The following is a 14717-nucleotide window of genomic DNA, read 5'->3' as shown; positions in this document are numbered from 1 at the left end:
ATAATCACTTAAAGTTACTCTATTCCTTATACAAGCCTTCCTTAGCACCTTAAGTTAGCAAGAGACAAATGCATACCTGAGGCATACATTTTTCCTCCTCTAAGAACTGAAACAGTAGAAAAGCAAAGAATAAACTAGTTGACCATAAAATGAGAATAAACTATAGCTTACCAAATTGTAGAAAGGGAAAATCAACATCATTTTCCCTGATCTGTATAGTGAAATAGCAGTCCCGATTGTATTTATGAAAAAACAAAGCTGCTAGAAATATTTTGTCTCCTGGTTCAATTTATGAAGTCTCTATGGACAGAGTAGTTTTATCAGCAGAATAGTTTGAAAACCATTGAGTGACATGGGAAATCTTTGCACAACTGCTCATTCTTTACTGAACTCTGGCCATAATGAGTAAAATTTCCTTCAAATAACCTTGTTTAAAATAACATGGATCATTTTTAAGCATAATAGTGCTGAGAAGGTATTGAAAAAGCTGCCTTTAAATACTTTTCCTTTGGTTAAGAACAGTTAGAAGAGATTAAATTTAATTTTATTTTCAATTCAACAGTGCATACTGCTGGTATCCGATTACATGAAAATAACCAAGTAGCATGCATTTTCTCTACAACCTTGAAAGAAAAGACAGAAGTATTCAGTGCTGTAAATACAACTTATTTTGTGATAACGTGACAGCTAAGCACACGTTAAAATGTAAGACAAGCACCAACTGGATTTACTCTTGAACCCCGAGGACTCCAGGACCAGGATATGTTGATGTTGCATGGTGCCAAGAAGCATCCAAAACTCAAAACATGAGCCTGAGCGACCTCGACCATGTGCTCTTCACATACTCCTCACATGGATAAAGAGCAATCCTGTTTCTCTCAGGCACTGACTTTACCTGGTTTTAAGCTGCACACCTAGTCCTGATACATCTTGTCCCACACAAGCCCACACAGATACCTCAACTACCTGTGAGATATTTGCTCACCCTAGCTCAAGTCAGTATTCTCCAACAAATACCACAGACTAATACTTTTTGACGCTGACTTAGAAATACCTTTATTTTTACTGATCTCTTCTGCTTCTAAAGTTTATCAGGTAAACTTGTCAGCAATTTGCTGCTGAGATAGACAAGGCAAAGAAAGAAGACTTCTGATACTAAGAACAGCATCTGTTATTTTGCGTGGACTTCTACACAGCAGGATAACCAAACCAGTTATTTTCAGTGAGCAGATCCAGAGGTTGAGAAGATTGCCATGGAGAGGACCACACAGACTGCTTCACAGTTTCTAGATTAGCAGGAACCAGACTAGTGTTAGAAGTAGCTTAAATAGTTACAGATGCACTTTGGATAACTGGGAATTAGAGGACTACAAAGTCCTGTCCCTTTTTTAATTGTTTCCTAAATCATGGCTCTTTGACAAGGCTTGTGAAGAAACAGCAGATTTCCAATTACCCTGACAGGCTATGAGGATCTGCCCTATGACAGGAACAAAACAGACTAACATGTCTAGTCCTTCAACCTATTGTCTTTTGAGGGAGGGAGTGACAAAATTATCCAAACCACGTATTTTATTTATCTTGCATTGTTGTTCATTGCAAACTGAAATTCTGGTTATCACCTAATACTACATTCACTCCTAAGGAACAGCTACAACAGCAGTGCAGATTCAAGGATAAACTCACTGTCTGCTAACACAAAATAAACATAATACTGTTCTTGTAGAAAACATATTTCCCATATCACAAACAAACAACTTCTCTATTTGTAATTATCTAAATCGCAAATTTTCCAAACAGCATCTAATTAAGTACAAGCTAAGCACAAACAACACTGAAAATCACATTTATAGCTAAAATTGTTTAACTGTGCCCCTGGTTCAGGGAACAAACACAGGCTGTGACCAAACATGCTACATGAGGACTCTTACCAGGTTAGGGGAGAGCAGGGACTGGAAATGAAGGAGAAGACCCGCACTGGCTATCTGTTCCAACCACCTTCTGCTGGCCTCCAGTGTCTCCATTTCATATTCTTTGTTGTTGTCAAACATCTGATTTAAGGCCACCATTAGTTGCTCTGAAAAAGCGCAGACTGTGGCCACTAGGCTCTGACAGAAGACCATGTCTCGCCTCAGTTGTATCTCACTATCTGTGATGAGTAAAAGCCATAAGAGGAAAAGCAAAAATGAAGCAGGAGACTAACAGCAAAGGAACTGGGCTGGAATATTTTCTTCATCTAAAAAACAAGTCATTTTAATGTAAAGTAAATTACAAGTTTACAGCCTAATGTTATTCCCAGAAAATAGCACTCCACGACCAAAACTGCCATTTTTCACATTAAAAGATTACTTTATAGTTCTGGAGTTATATAGAAATGTATTTAAAATCTAGAATTTACAGTTGTTCTTCATAAAAGTACAAGTTTATCTTGTAGATTTTAGTGTACATACCATCAATTCTATGTATTTTTAATGTTATAAGGTAACGGATGTGAGTCAGATCTCTTTGCTGCAATGTGAGAACCAGCTGGGCACAAAAACATTTACTTTCTACAGGAAAGCAGGGACAGTCAAAAGCTCTTAATATGACTGCATCATCTGGTCAACTTCACAGCTACCAGCTGGGTAGAGCAGATGAAGACTGCTTGCTGTAAAGCGCAACAGGGAGTATAGGATTGTTGCTACCAGGACACGATCTATACAAATACAATATATACATATATGAATATGAAATATATAAAAAAAGCACAGAGCAGCACCACATAACAATGAAGCAGGAGAGATTCACAGTGTCAGGAAAGTCCAGAACAGGTCCCTAGGTAGAAGTCTATGGAACCATTAGCAGTTGATTTAAATTGGGGACTAGCTAACCTAGCAATTTGTTCTAGAGGACACAGGCATTAGATTAGCTAAAGGTCAAAAGAGTTAGAAAGGGAAACATGTTCCCAATAAAGCACAAAACTGTGGTGATAAATATTCAGTACTTCATTCCTCTCCTTTTTTTCTGAATGTCCTAAAGTATTTTATCATTATGAGCTGTTAGGCAAACATCAATCAAAAATGGTACAGGTAGACTAAATCCTTCTCAGAGCAAGAGAAGATTAGGTGATAGCAAGGTCTTTCTAAAGCCTAAAATCTTGGTCTTCACTTTTAGATTCCTCTGCCTCTAAGAGGCTTAGCTCCTCTTCCACCTTCTCTATGGAGCTGGCAGGACTTTAGATGACTGGGTAAGTCAGTAGAAATAATTCTGCACTCACAAAATTAATACTGACTTTAAAAATATGCTTTTCTTGGACTCCAAATATTTCTCGAAGTAACTCCATCCTGTTTGCCTTGAGATCTTCTTCAATCTTTTCCTCAGCTAATGATACTAGTGACCACTCTTTTAATATCATTTTGATTCCGTTTGCCAGCCCCTCAGGACCTCAGATGTGTTTTCCATAAATGGTCTAATCACTACTGCTTCTGCAGTGTGACTCATTGCTTTTTGTTTTGATTATTAAAAATAACCTCTCTCTCTCCAATCTCTCAAGCTGTGCAGAATCCAGTACAGACAGAATTTTCATCTTTAAAAACTCCACCCATCTCCAGCTTCAAAAAAAACTCACTGGCTTCTCCATGGCCAAAAACTTTCCAATGTCACAGCAGTGCTCAGGGATTTGAGGCTAACACACATTCTCTCTCCTCACTTTGATCACTTTTATCTATGTTTATCTAACGGCAGCCAACTTTCAGTGCCTTTCTGTATTGCCTGCTTCTGAAGCAGCCCTCTTGTGCCTCCAATACCTCATTTCCAAGTCTCATTTAATGGTAATTGAACTTCAGATACTGCATAGAAGAGCACTTAGGGGTATTTTTACCAATAAATAAATAAATAAATAAATAAATAAAATTATAGAAAATAAACTATAGAATTTATGAACTTATAAAACCACGGAAATAGGGAAAACTGCTTTAAAAGAAGTCAAGTCTGGCCTTTTTTCTCAGGTCACTTCTTACTTTAAAACACCTGAGAAATTACTAAACACATTTATAATATTTGGAAGAAATCTGACAACAAAGAAATGTTATATGCCCCTTTATAAAAATGTTGTTATGTGTCACAACAAAATCATGAAATAAGAATTTATTCATATAGTGTTGCAAGATGATTAAAATAATCAGCTTTTACAGTCAAATGTGACTGCTTACCTGAACATTTACACCCCTACAAACTGTAGATAATCTTCTGCTGTAAGTATTATTTGCTAAATGCTGATTTACTGACATTTATTTTGCAGGCACAGGTCCCTGGTTTGTGTATAAAGCTGTATGCTGTATGGAGTGATGGTAGAATAATACACAGAATAATCAGACCCCTTCCAGAAAGAGGGGGACTTAAAAGAAGACATTACCTAAAAAAAGATAAAAGGAAAAGTCTGGAAACAGATGGGAATGAAGAGAAAAGAAAAAAACATAGCAAATAGGAAAAAAGCCCAGAAGACGACAGACAGTAGAAATACTGTGCACAAGTTCAGTGATTTAGTAGTTAATTCATCTGCCAAGATTCAGAGTAAATCACCACAGAAAGTATTCTGATTTTTTCTTTGTTTTTGTTGGGGTTTTTTTTGTAAAGTGCAGTGTTTATTAGAAACGTCTTTGGAAATTCTTGTGTTCTTCAGGAATCTTCACTATAAACACAGGGGTAAAGCTCTTGACTATCAGATTATCATATCAGATATCTTACCCCTTTCTCTAAACACAGCATTCTGTCCAAAAGCAAAAAAAATCTCAAACCATCCGCAGTCACTTGCCCCACCCGCAAACCAACAAAATTACCTGTATACTCAAGAAGTGCCAAGAGTATTCGTGCCTTCACCTCTTAAAGAAAAAAGAAAATACATTGATGTCATGGTTACAAGTGTTTTCACCAACATATTAATGCATTTGCAGTTTCTCATTTTGTATCAGCTTAACTCTAACTTCTTTCATAGGCAATCCTGGATTTATACCTACAAAACAGTAATGAGTCTCAACTTCACTTAATTTTACAAATTACTTGATAAAATTGATAACAATCAAAAGCACCAACATTGAGAAAGATGCATGATGAGACAGCTGCTAACTCAGAGTACATGTGTACAAGCTGGCTAGTCCAAGTCCACAAATGAACAATTTCAGTCTTAAAACTTTGAAAAACAAGATCAGTTTTCACTGATTCCCACACTACCCAGTTATTTCTTTTTTCTTTTCCTTTCTGGTTTCATACTTTAAAATCTCATATTATCCTCATTTTAATGTATACCAAAGCATCCAGGAAAAACAGAATAGTATTTTCACTTTATTCACAGCCTTCAGGATCTTGTTTTGCTTCAAACATTTATTTTCACTTAAAAATCTATGAAGTAAAAAAGCACAGATTAAAAAAAGGCTTAATTTACACTGACAAAAATTTGGTTTTATAACTCTTTACACTGCTGGGTGTTTTATGGGGTATTTGGGGGGGGGCATGTCTCAGAGTTTTCAGGCTGAAGGAGGTGATTCTTCCCCTCTACCACGTACCAGAGCACAAACTTAAATGTGTTAACCACCCTGCAAGGAACAGGCAGATTAAAAAGCTGCCATAACCTTAGACAATGTCAAACTTCCAGCACATCACTTGTCCAACAGTAACTGCCTGTAGAAACACACCACTATTTCACATGCTTTCACATCTTTCCCAACTTTCTTCCACATACCCAATTTTCTATTCCAAGCCCTGCTCAGTGGACCAGCAGAGCTGCTATGGGGTATCTGGACAATAGGACAATTTGGGAATATGTTGCTCCCTACTATACCTAACCTAATTAACATGTTCGAAATTTGAATCATTTGAAATTCGAATACAAATCAGATGACAGAGCTGACATTGGAGGTGACCATATCAACAGCACAGTCTGGATTCCATGTGTACTTGAACATATCTGTGAAATGCCAGAATCTTCCCCAGAGGTGACTATGCTTAAAAAAGAAGAAAACCTTTCAAGACTAATCTTCATCTGTGCAGTACACACACTGCGAAAAGAACTGGCAGTGCCTACGCTTCCGAAATCTATGCCCACAGTATCTCAAATAAAAGCACCAAAACACTCAGAATTATTCGTTGTTCTTGAAAATTGCCTAGTGATAGGTCTTTGTCTTAGCCTTCTGTCTTTTGAAAAAAAACTCACACAGATTAATAACTTGGCATCTTGGAGTGTGAACATACCTTAGTAACAAAATACAATTTATCTGAAGAATTTAGATACACAGAGGATATTATTTGCAGCTGGTTTTATATAAGATTTGTTGTATCTCTGAATTCAAAAGTATTTGAGTTATCTATAAATAATGATTTCCTTCTTATGGGAAAATTACAGGACACTGCAACTCTCCTTTATTATTGCTATAACTCTTCTCCGTTTCAAAATATACCCACAGGCAAGAGAGTATTTTTAGGTTATTTGTATAAATAAAGACTTACCTGGGGTCAGAAGTGAATCTTGGATGTCAAACATTTGTTTTTCAACAAATTCCAAATGCTATGCAAGTTTTCACCCCTTTTTGCTACACGGCATATGGAAAGGAATAACTCCCTAGTAATTTCTCTTCAGATTATATGAACTGTAAAGCAAGTTGCCTTAACTTCCTTGATTTTTAAATGATCTTTTGTATTTATTTTTTTTTTTAATCATGCTATTCTGCTATTCTGATTTTTGCCAGTGAAGGCTAGATTTTAGGTTTAATTTGTTTCCGCATCTGAAAATATTTTCAAAATAAGACTGAGATTTGCACTGCACGTTTTGTGATTTAAGTTGAAATACATTTTTATCCCTTTAATGACTGAAAGGCTCCTTCACTCCTCACTCCAAATTTGAATTAAAATAGATGTGAACTTTCTCAAATGCATAGTATTTCCTGTTTAAACTTAAAATTATTGTGCTAGCAAAACGACTACACTTCTTCATGGAGTTACATGACTAGCTGACTAGCAATCTGACTTGCTCTAGAACACCTCTCTTTTGACCAAAAATCTATCCTTTTTTTCTTTGGGAAAAAGCAAATACAGAAACTTCTCCTCCTTTTTGTTCTCCTCACCATTTTCTGTTGTTATGCTGACCAGTTTTGGTTTTATTTTCCATCCAAAGGGTCTCTTTCTTTCCATCCATCTTGTTGATTTTCGTTTCCTACTATAGTCATCCCGCAGCTTTTCCTCTTGTGCTTTCCAATTCTCATGTTACATATCTCATGTACATCCAGAATCCTGTACCTATATTATTCTTTCTCTATAGTGACCACTGAATTCCTGCCCTGACTACTGCTTTCTCCTGCACCAAAATCAAGCCCTTCAAAGATGCCTGTGCCAACAACGTACCTTCATCTTCATTGGTTTAACAGTTTAGTAGGCCCAGTCACTCCAATAAATTTCATCTTTTCTTTAGTTACTTAGCTCCAGATAAATCCTCCTAGAATCTGTATACTATTTCAGGTAACTCTTCAACTCTATCATCTTAATTAGATTCTAGTGCTGCCTTTTACTGTAACCATAAAAACCTTTTTCTTTCTCCAGTGATATAGTAGGACAAATTAAATGAGACAAAGCAATCTCCACATATGTTTTAAATTTACTGTCAAAGGTGTTTTTTTGTTTTTTGCAATCTGTGCAAACCTTCATAGATTTTTTTCTAAAATTGTTCTGCCAATTATAGCATTAATAAAAAGAAAACTGACAGACCAGAACAATCATCCTCAGAGCATTCTGAGTTTTCCTATTTCTTCACACCTATTAAACAAAGTAAATAAAGAGAATCCTAAGGTCTAGGACTTAAAATGTGTTATTTTTATGGTGCTCCCTTGTCTCCTTTTGCTTTAAAGTACTAACCTGTCTAATCCAATACAATGCAACAGAACAATAAGTAAATAATTACAATAACCTGTGATACTTTTGTGATAAGTCAGTTTTCAATAAGGATATGCATTTACTGAAAGCAGTCATCCTTACTTCAGCATTCACTAATAACGGTTAAGTATGTTTATAACTGGAGGTTTTAATTACAACAACTTTTTTCCCCATGGTGAACAAAGTTGTGTCTGTGGTCTCCTTTGACTACTTCCTCTAGATCCTGCTAGAAGAGACAAACATATCTGCTTTCCTCAATTATTAAAATACTGCCTTTTACTTATAAATAAACATGAAGATGCTTCTAAGATCCCAACTTGTTCAACTTGTTCTCATAAACCCAACTGAGCAGTCAAATTAGGGGACATCTTTTGGGTTTTTTCTGAATCAGGTAAGAGGGAAGACAGGGAGGTAAATTTCTGTAGCATGTGTTAGGTTTTCAGCCAGAAATAGCTCAGGGCGGTATTGGAAGTCCTTCTAGGGATCCTGACCATTTGCGAACACAACACACAATCTCAAGATTGGAAAGGAAAAATCAAGAAATGAAGATACAAAGGGAAAATTCAGCCGCTAAAACATTTTTAAACCTGCTTCATGCTCATCTGATTTCAGTTAGATCCAGCTGTGATTGTGTCTCAAGTTTAATTTACACAGGCCTACACTAAGCCTGTCTAAATCATAGCAATCTCCCAAAACTGCCTGAGGGGCACATTTCTGCCCTGAATCTTTTCAACACTGAATTACATATACCTGTTTAGACATGCTTTGGAAACTAAGGCTTGAGAAGCAATTATTCACTTCCATTCTCCTACTTCTCCTTCATGCTATTTGTGCCACAGAAGTCACAAGAACCTGGGCTTTCTGGTATCCATTATATCAAACCAACTCTTTAGTCCCACAGTCAAATCACAGTTATGATAAAGACATGGATCACAATTCTCCAGAGTACTTCTCAGGAAGAAATATGAATGATACCAATCTAGGGGGTGGTGGTTAAATAGGAATCAAATCAAAGAAAAAATAACTACAAGAGAATGTGTTATTTGTGATGGTGAATAAACAACCTAAGACGATAATTCTACATGTAAACCCATGTAGTTGGTTAAAAAGCCAGTTGTTGAAAATCTCTGACAGAAGCTCAGATGCCGTGGATGGAAAGGGAGAGCCAAGAATATTTAAAATTGGCAGACAGCTTCTGAGATACAGTGATGCAGAGTGTGTGCTCTCCTTGAACAGCATAAGAGTAATGCCTTTTCCTATTTAGCTCTCTGAACCACGCACCATTCACAAGTATGACAGTTGCAGTAAAGTTAGTTACTATAATTTATTAACATAGAAACCCCCTTTTATCCTAATTTCTAAAACACCAGAAAATTCCCAACAGTTTTACTGCTCTGTAAACATCAAGTTTCCTTCCGATAAATATCACTATTACATTATAATACCATTGTAAAAAGAGAATTTTTGTATCACAGAGAAGCAGCAAGTGATTTGGACCTTGCTGAACTCTCCCACAAAATTTTGTGGTAGACTTAAAACCAAATTTATCTGAATAACCTCAGGTCAGTATGACCAATGTTGAAATGGGTTAAGTCTATTAATTCTATTTATGGGCAAACAAGTTACATGAAAATGGTCTGTTAGTCTTGGCTTCAGAAGGGGGGTAATGAAGGACTGTTAAAGACCCATTTCCATTCCTCCTGAACTGTGAAAGAAACCATGATTAATACTCAAATGTAATTTGGTTTAGGCTGAAGATAGACCTGTAGCAAAAAGGATCCAAAAATATTTACTAATTTTTCACTCAGTGACAGCCACCATTAAACTAAATTAAGTATTCTCAGTATTGGAGAATCAACCCACTCTTATTGACTCCAAAAATAGGAGATATTTTTGTGGTTGTTTTTATAATTTTTGAGCCCAGGCTCTGAAAATATGACTGTATCTGAAATGAGAAATACCAAAAGTCAGAAGAGGAGGAGTTTGTTTGGTTTGGCCAGTTGGTTTTCAGAGGTTTATCTTAATAAAACTTATCACAAAGTTCTTTCCCAGTGATATGAAATTTGCAGTTTCTTTATGGGACATCATGGAAATTAGCCAACAAAACAAAAGAAGCTAAACACACACAAATCATTTAAAGCTAGACCTGACACAAGTCTTTGTTCCCATGTACACTCCTAGTGCAAGTAGTTTTATAAAAGTAACTTTGCTCATTACTTGTGTTTCTCTACAAAACAGCACCATAAATAAAACAGAAGTTACAGGCAAGATCTTCTGGAGAGGAAACCCCAGTTACTTTCTTATGAAACCAGGGAAGTGAGCAGAAAACCTTCACTCACACTGTAACTTGGTGGTGAAGAGGAGCAGAGTACTAGGTAACTTTTAGAGTGATGGGAGGGAGATGGAGAAGGAGGAAGAGTGATAGGATCAGTTGTGATGAAGTAAGTGAAAACCAGTGGAAGAGGTTTGGCTTCATGGCAGAATAGGGATCATGATTTTAGAGGGATGGTGATTCCAGACCAATGACAGATAAGAGCATGATATAGGACAAAAGTTGTCCCGCAGAGCCTTCATCTTCCTATTTAAGACAGTAGAAAAAAGAGTGTAATCTCAAGGGATGTCCCATTTTGGTGTAACAGTCCCATGAAGTTCTGAGACAAATCAGCCAAGCCCACTGGACTTCAGCAGCAACTGAAATATTGTAGCACATGTAACATGCTGCATTTGTTTTCACTTGTCAGAAGAGATGATTTTCTCTTCAGTATCTGAAGCCAGTAGGGTGAGCACATGACAGCTGAGATATACTTCACTAACCTTGTTACTAAGAACACAAAAAAGTCCTGAAATTCAGGCATTTCCCACAGACTACACTGTGTTCAGCAAACCTTGCCTAGCAGCAACATGAAGCAGTTGTATTTTTCCCCTTTCCTTCACCAGGCTCTATATCATTAATGACGTGTTTATTTATGGTCATGTTGTTCTTACTAACCTTCAACAAATTTTCTGATATTCTGGGCAAGACTCCGGACACTGCTGGGGAGGTTCCAAGGGTCTTGCTTGATGTGGAGTCGTAGCCTCTTTGGACAGTTAAGCTGCGGTTCCATTTCCTGCTGAAACTCTAAGGACAAAAATAATATTTTTTTGCTTAAACCTCCTAAGAAAGCCACAGTAAAACATTATTTCTTCCTAAATATTTTCACAGCTCAAGGAGTTGTCAATTTATTTAACTCTAGTCAAAGCTAAGGTGACAGGTCTAACAGTTATCTAAGCTCCCTACTTAAAGGAGAGAGCACGCAGCATTCCCAAAGGTGATTATTTCTGAACCAGCTACATAAGATAGAAGGTGCCTGTTTCCGTGGAGTAAGCAGGACTCTGGAACTTTTAGAGGCAAAATCAACTCAATCAGAAAATTAAAACAAAATTACTTATTACTTAACCTAGTCCATCTTTCAAATCACTGAAATGGTCCTTGTACAGTTCATGAAGATGGTTCACATCAAGAATAAAATATCTGACATGTCCATATTTTGTGTCTAACTGAACATTTATTATACCACTGAAAGGATAACATTTTGCTGTGTGAGCCTGCCAGATAATCACTCGGATATGCTGAGAAACACAAGAAAGTAGAAATGCTCTAGGTTCATCTCCATTATCTTGGTCCCAAAATAGAAAACAAATTAAATAAAAAAAAAAAGAAAAGAAAAAAAAAAAAAGAAAAGGAGGTTATGCAGTCTTCCATGCACATTCACTGAGGGGGAAGTACTTCAGGCTTTGTAAAACCAGGTAACTGGGGTACAGTGATTATGCTCTGTTGACTTCAGTGGGATTTGGTGATTTATAAAAGCAAAGGTCCATCCTCTAGCCATCTAAAATTAGTTTTCTTTGCCAAATGACATATGCAGGATCCATAAAATCATAATCAAACTTATTATATATAAATACAATATTCAATCTCCCAATGAACACTTTTTTTTTTTTTTTTTTAAAATCTCTGTTCACTGAAAGAGGTCCTTTGCATTTTTCATCACAGTCTTACGGCTACCACCAGATAATTATTTATATATTTAGACATAAGCAACTATGTCAGTGTTAACAGACTATCTGAAATTACATACAGGATTTCTTTTAAACAATCAATAATACTTATATAAGCATATATTTAGCACAAATATTACTGGGACTATAAATTTACATTTGTAAATTATTTATAAATCAACTTCATAAATAATGTATCTACAAATAATAATAAAAATCTAGCATTAATAATAGAATAGATCAGAAGTGGCTTCAGTAGCTGAGACCAAAATGTAATAAAAACAGCTGCAATATACAAAACCTGTTTCTTACTTCAAAAATGTCAATCCTATAGTCAATTCAGAGACTACAATTTACAGCTGACTTTCCAACAGACCTGAAATTTTTTCATATGTTGTGCAATAGAAGTTTAAGAAGTCAGTTTTCAACTAAGAATAAATCTACTTAACAAGAATTTCAACCATCAACTATCACAGAATATGCCAAGAATAAGCAAAATCAGTTATTTCACATGCAGCTAAAGGAGTAGATAGCCGTATCTATGTATCCTTCAAGCTACCTTTTGATTCTCATAGATAGAATTAAATGTTACCTTGGAGGCCTCGACCTGGAGTAAAGTATTTTGTCTGCTCAAAGGCCCTCATCACAGCTGGTCCCTTCAGAAGATTGACAATTGAATCGACCTGTTGGGATCAAGGTTCCATAAGAAAGATGTTTTTTACAGCAACAATTAGAAATGATTATTTTAAGAAATATGGACCACAGAAAAGCAGCTTTGTATTCTTTCTTACCTAATAGCTCTAGTTAAAGTAACAAGCTAGGGAATGTTAGACTAAATCTAAGGACCTGTTTAATTCTCAGGTTTGAACTATTTACAGAAAATGGAAGGAGAATGAGTAAATACATACCATCCCAGTAAACAGTGGAAAGCAAAAGTAAAAAGAAAAAGAAGCATATGCTAAAGACATTTTAGCTCAAACATGGACATTAGTATCAAAGCCAAGAAAAATAATCTCATACTTGACCAAAAAGATGCTCCAAACAGCTATGGAGCTTGTCCTGTTTATCATGGGAGATTCGAACACTTATGGGAAGCTCATCGCCTGAAAAATATTTTTAAATGAAAACTTGTTTAGAAGTTTCAACATACCTTCTAAAATCTTTGTAGTTTCGATAATCTGCTCTGCACACAGACTGATGCTTAGGCTTTCAAGATTAAAGTAACTGTTCTAAATTACATATTTTGCATTTAAGTAGTCACTCAATAATACAGAACTAGCTCTTAGAGAAATCACCATATTCAACACCCAGCTGGACATGGTCCTGGACACCCTGCTCTAGACAACCCTGCTCAAATAAGGGACTGGACTGGATGCTCTCAAGAGGTCCCTTCAAATTTCAACCATTCTGCGACCAGAACACATGATTCTTTTATGCTGGAGAACATCCTAAACACCAGACTAAATGGCTAAGTAGTGTGAACCTGATAGAGCAGACCACAAAGTCACTGAAACGCATTCACTATAAAATCTTTATAGGGACTCTACAGTCAATTCACAATCTTAATGTTCTTACTAATGAAATGGTTCTGAGATTTTAGTAATTAAAAAAATACAGCATCCAAATCCTGTACTTGTTATGAAGCTTTTAGTAGTACATACTGCACCATTTCCTAAGAGAGTACAAAGGAGAAGGACTCTCCTAAGTCACTCTCAGTCACTCATTCTCTCAGACAACAGGTGATGCAACCTGAGTTCTTTCAAAAGCTATAGAAAAATTGAGCTTAAAACGTTTTCCTCTGTGCTGTTGCAGTGACAGATAAGAAATAGCCACCTGATAATTTATAATCCAAATTTATTCATGGTCAATCTAGACTCATTTTTCTTATGCCAGCGAAACACTTAAATAGCACTTTTCTCTCCTTGACTTTTTTTTATCTCCTTTAGATGTCCTTACAGCCAGTAGTTATAACCCTTTATGGGATTTTAACTGCAACAGATGGAGCACAGCACCAAAGAGCCCTGATCTGGAGTTAACCAGGTTAGCTTTGGAACTAGGGGAAAATTAAGTTGTCGGGAGAGTGGGAGTGTCCCTGAGTAGCAGTATTTATCAACTTGAACACTGTATCTCTGCTTGGCTACCATAGATATATTGCTTTAGGCACCTCAGCTGGTACTTCAGCTTGATGCTGCACAACTGCGTATCAGCTCATTTATATCTTACGTTGAAGATTCAGGCCCTGTATCTCCTCTTTTATTAACAGTTCTTTACGTCCCTCATCATTTCTTCTGTATCTGCTCTATAAATATGTATCATTTCTGCAAAGTATCTGCCTAGAATGGGATTATTCATAAAGTATCTCAGATAGCTTGCATAATGTCATTAATACTTCCCTGTCCCAACTGAAAATACCTCTTCTGGTAGAACCAACAATAAAATTTGCCTTCTCTATGGCCAAGTCTCACTGGTGGCTCATATTCAACTAATACGCCCAGTTCTTTCTTTTCTTAAATCATTCCCAAATGATAAACTCTCATCTTAGAGCAAATATTTTTTATTTGCCCTGAGTATATGACCTTGTACTCCATGCAGTTAAACACCATCTCATTCCTAATAGCAGCTGCATTTATTTAAATTCAATTTGTCACGGCATAAACAAGAATGTGCTTCTATGTGGTCTCAGATTCCTTCCTACAAATATACACAAGTGTATCCTGTTGTCTGGGTGCTGACACGGGCTGGGAGAGCAATCCACACTCACCTAAAATGCCCCTTATTCTGTGCAA

The 14717-nt window shown here is 36.4% G+C and overlaps 1 protein-coding gene across 1 annotated transcript in view; it reads right to left on the bottom strand.

The window, feature by feature from the left end:
• PREX2 (phosphatidylinositol-3,4,5-trisphosphate dependent Rac exchange factor 2) overlaps positions 1 to 14717 on the bottom strand; it is a 181813-nt gene that overhangs the window by 47000 nt on the left and 120096 nt on the right. The window contains exons 28-32 of the mRNA XM_026842859.1: positions 12952 to 13034; positions 12524 to 12614; positions 10883 to 11011; positions 4815 to 4856; positions 1929 to 2146 (exon numbers count right to left, since the gene is read on the bottom strand). Coding sequence (XP_026698660.1) covers positions 1929 to 2146; positions 4815 to 4856; positions 10883 to 11011; positions 12524 to 12614; positions 12952 to 13034 — 563 coding nt within the window. The remainder of the gene's footprint in view (positions 1 to 1928; positions 2147 to 4814; positions 4857 to 10882; positions 11012 to 12523; positions 12615 to 12951; positions 13035 to 14717) is intronic.

The sequence above is a fragment of the Athene cunicularia genome (genome assembly GCF_003259725.1).
Source record: "Athene cunicularia isolate RWA chromosome 2 unlocalized genomic scaffold, athCun1 chr2_part1, whole genome shotgun sequence".
Lineage (NCBI taxonomy): Eukaryota > Metazoa > Chordata > Aves > Strigiformes > Strigidae > Athene > Athene cunicularia.
Note: the sequence above shows the minus strand (reverse complement) of the source record. Positions and strands in the feature narration are given on the sequence as shown.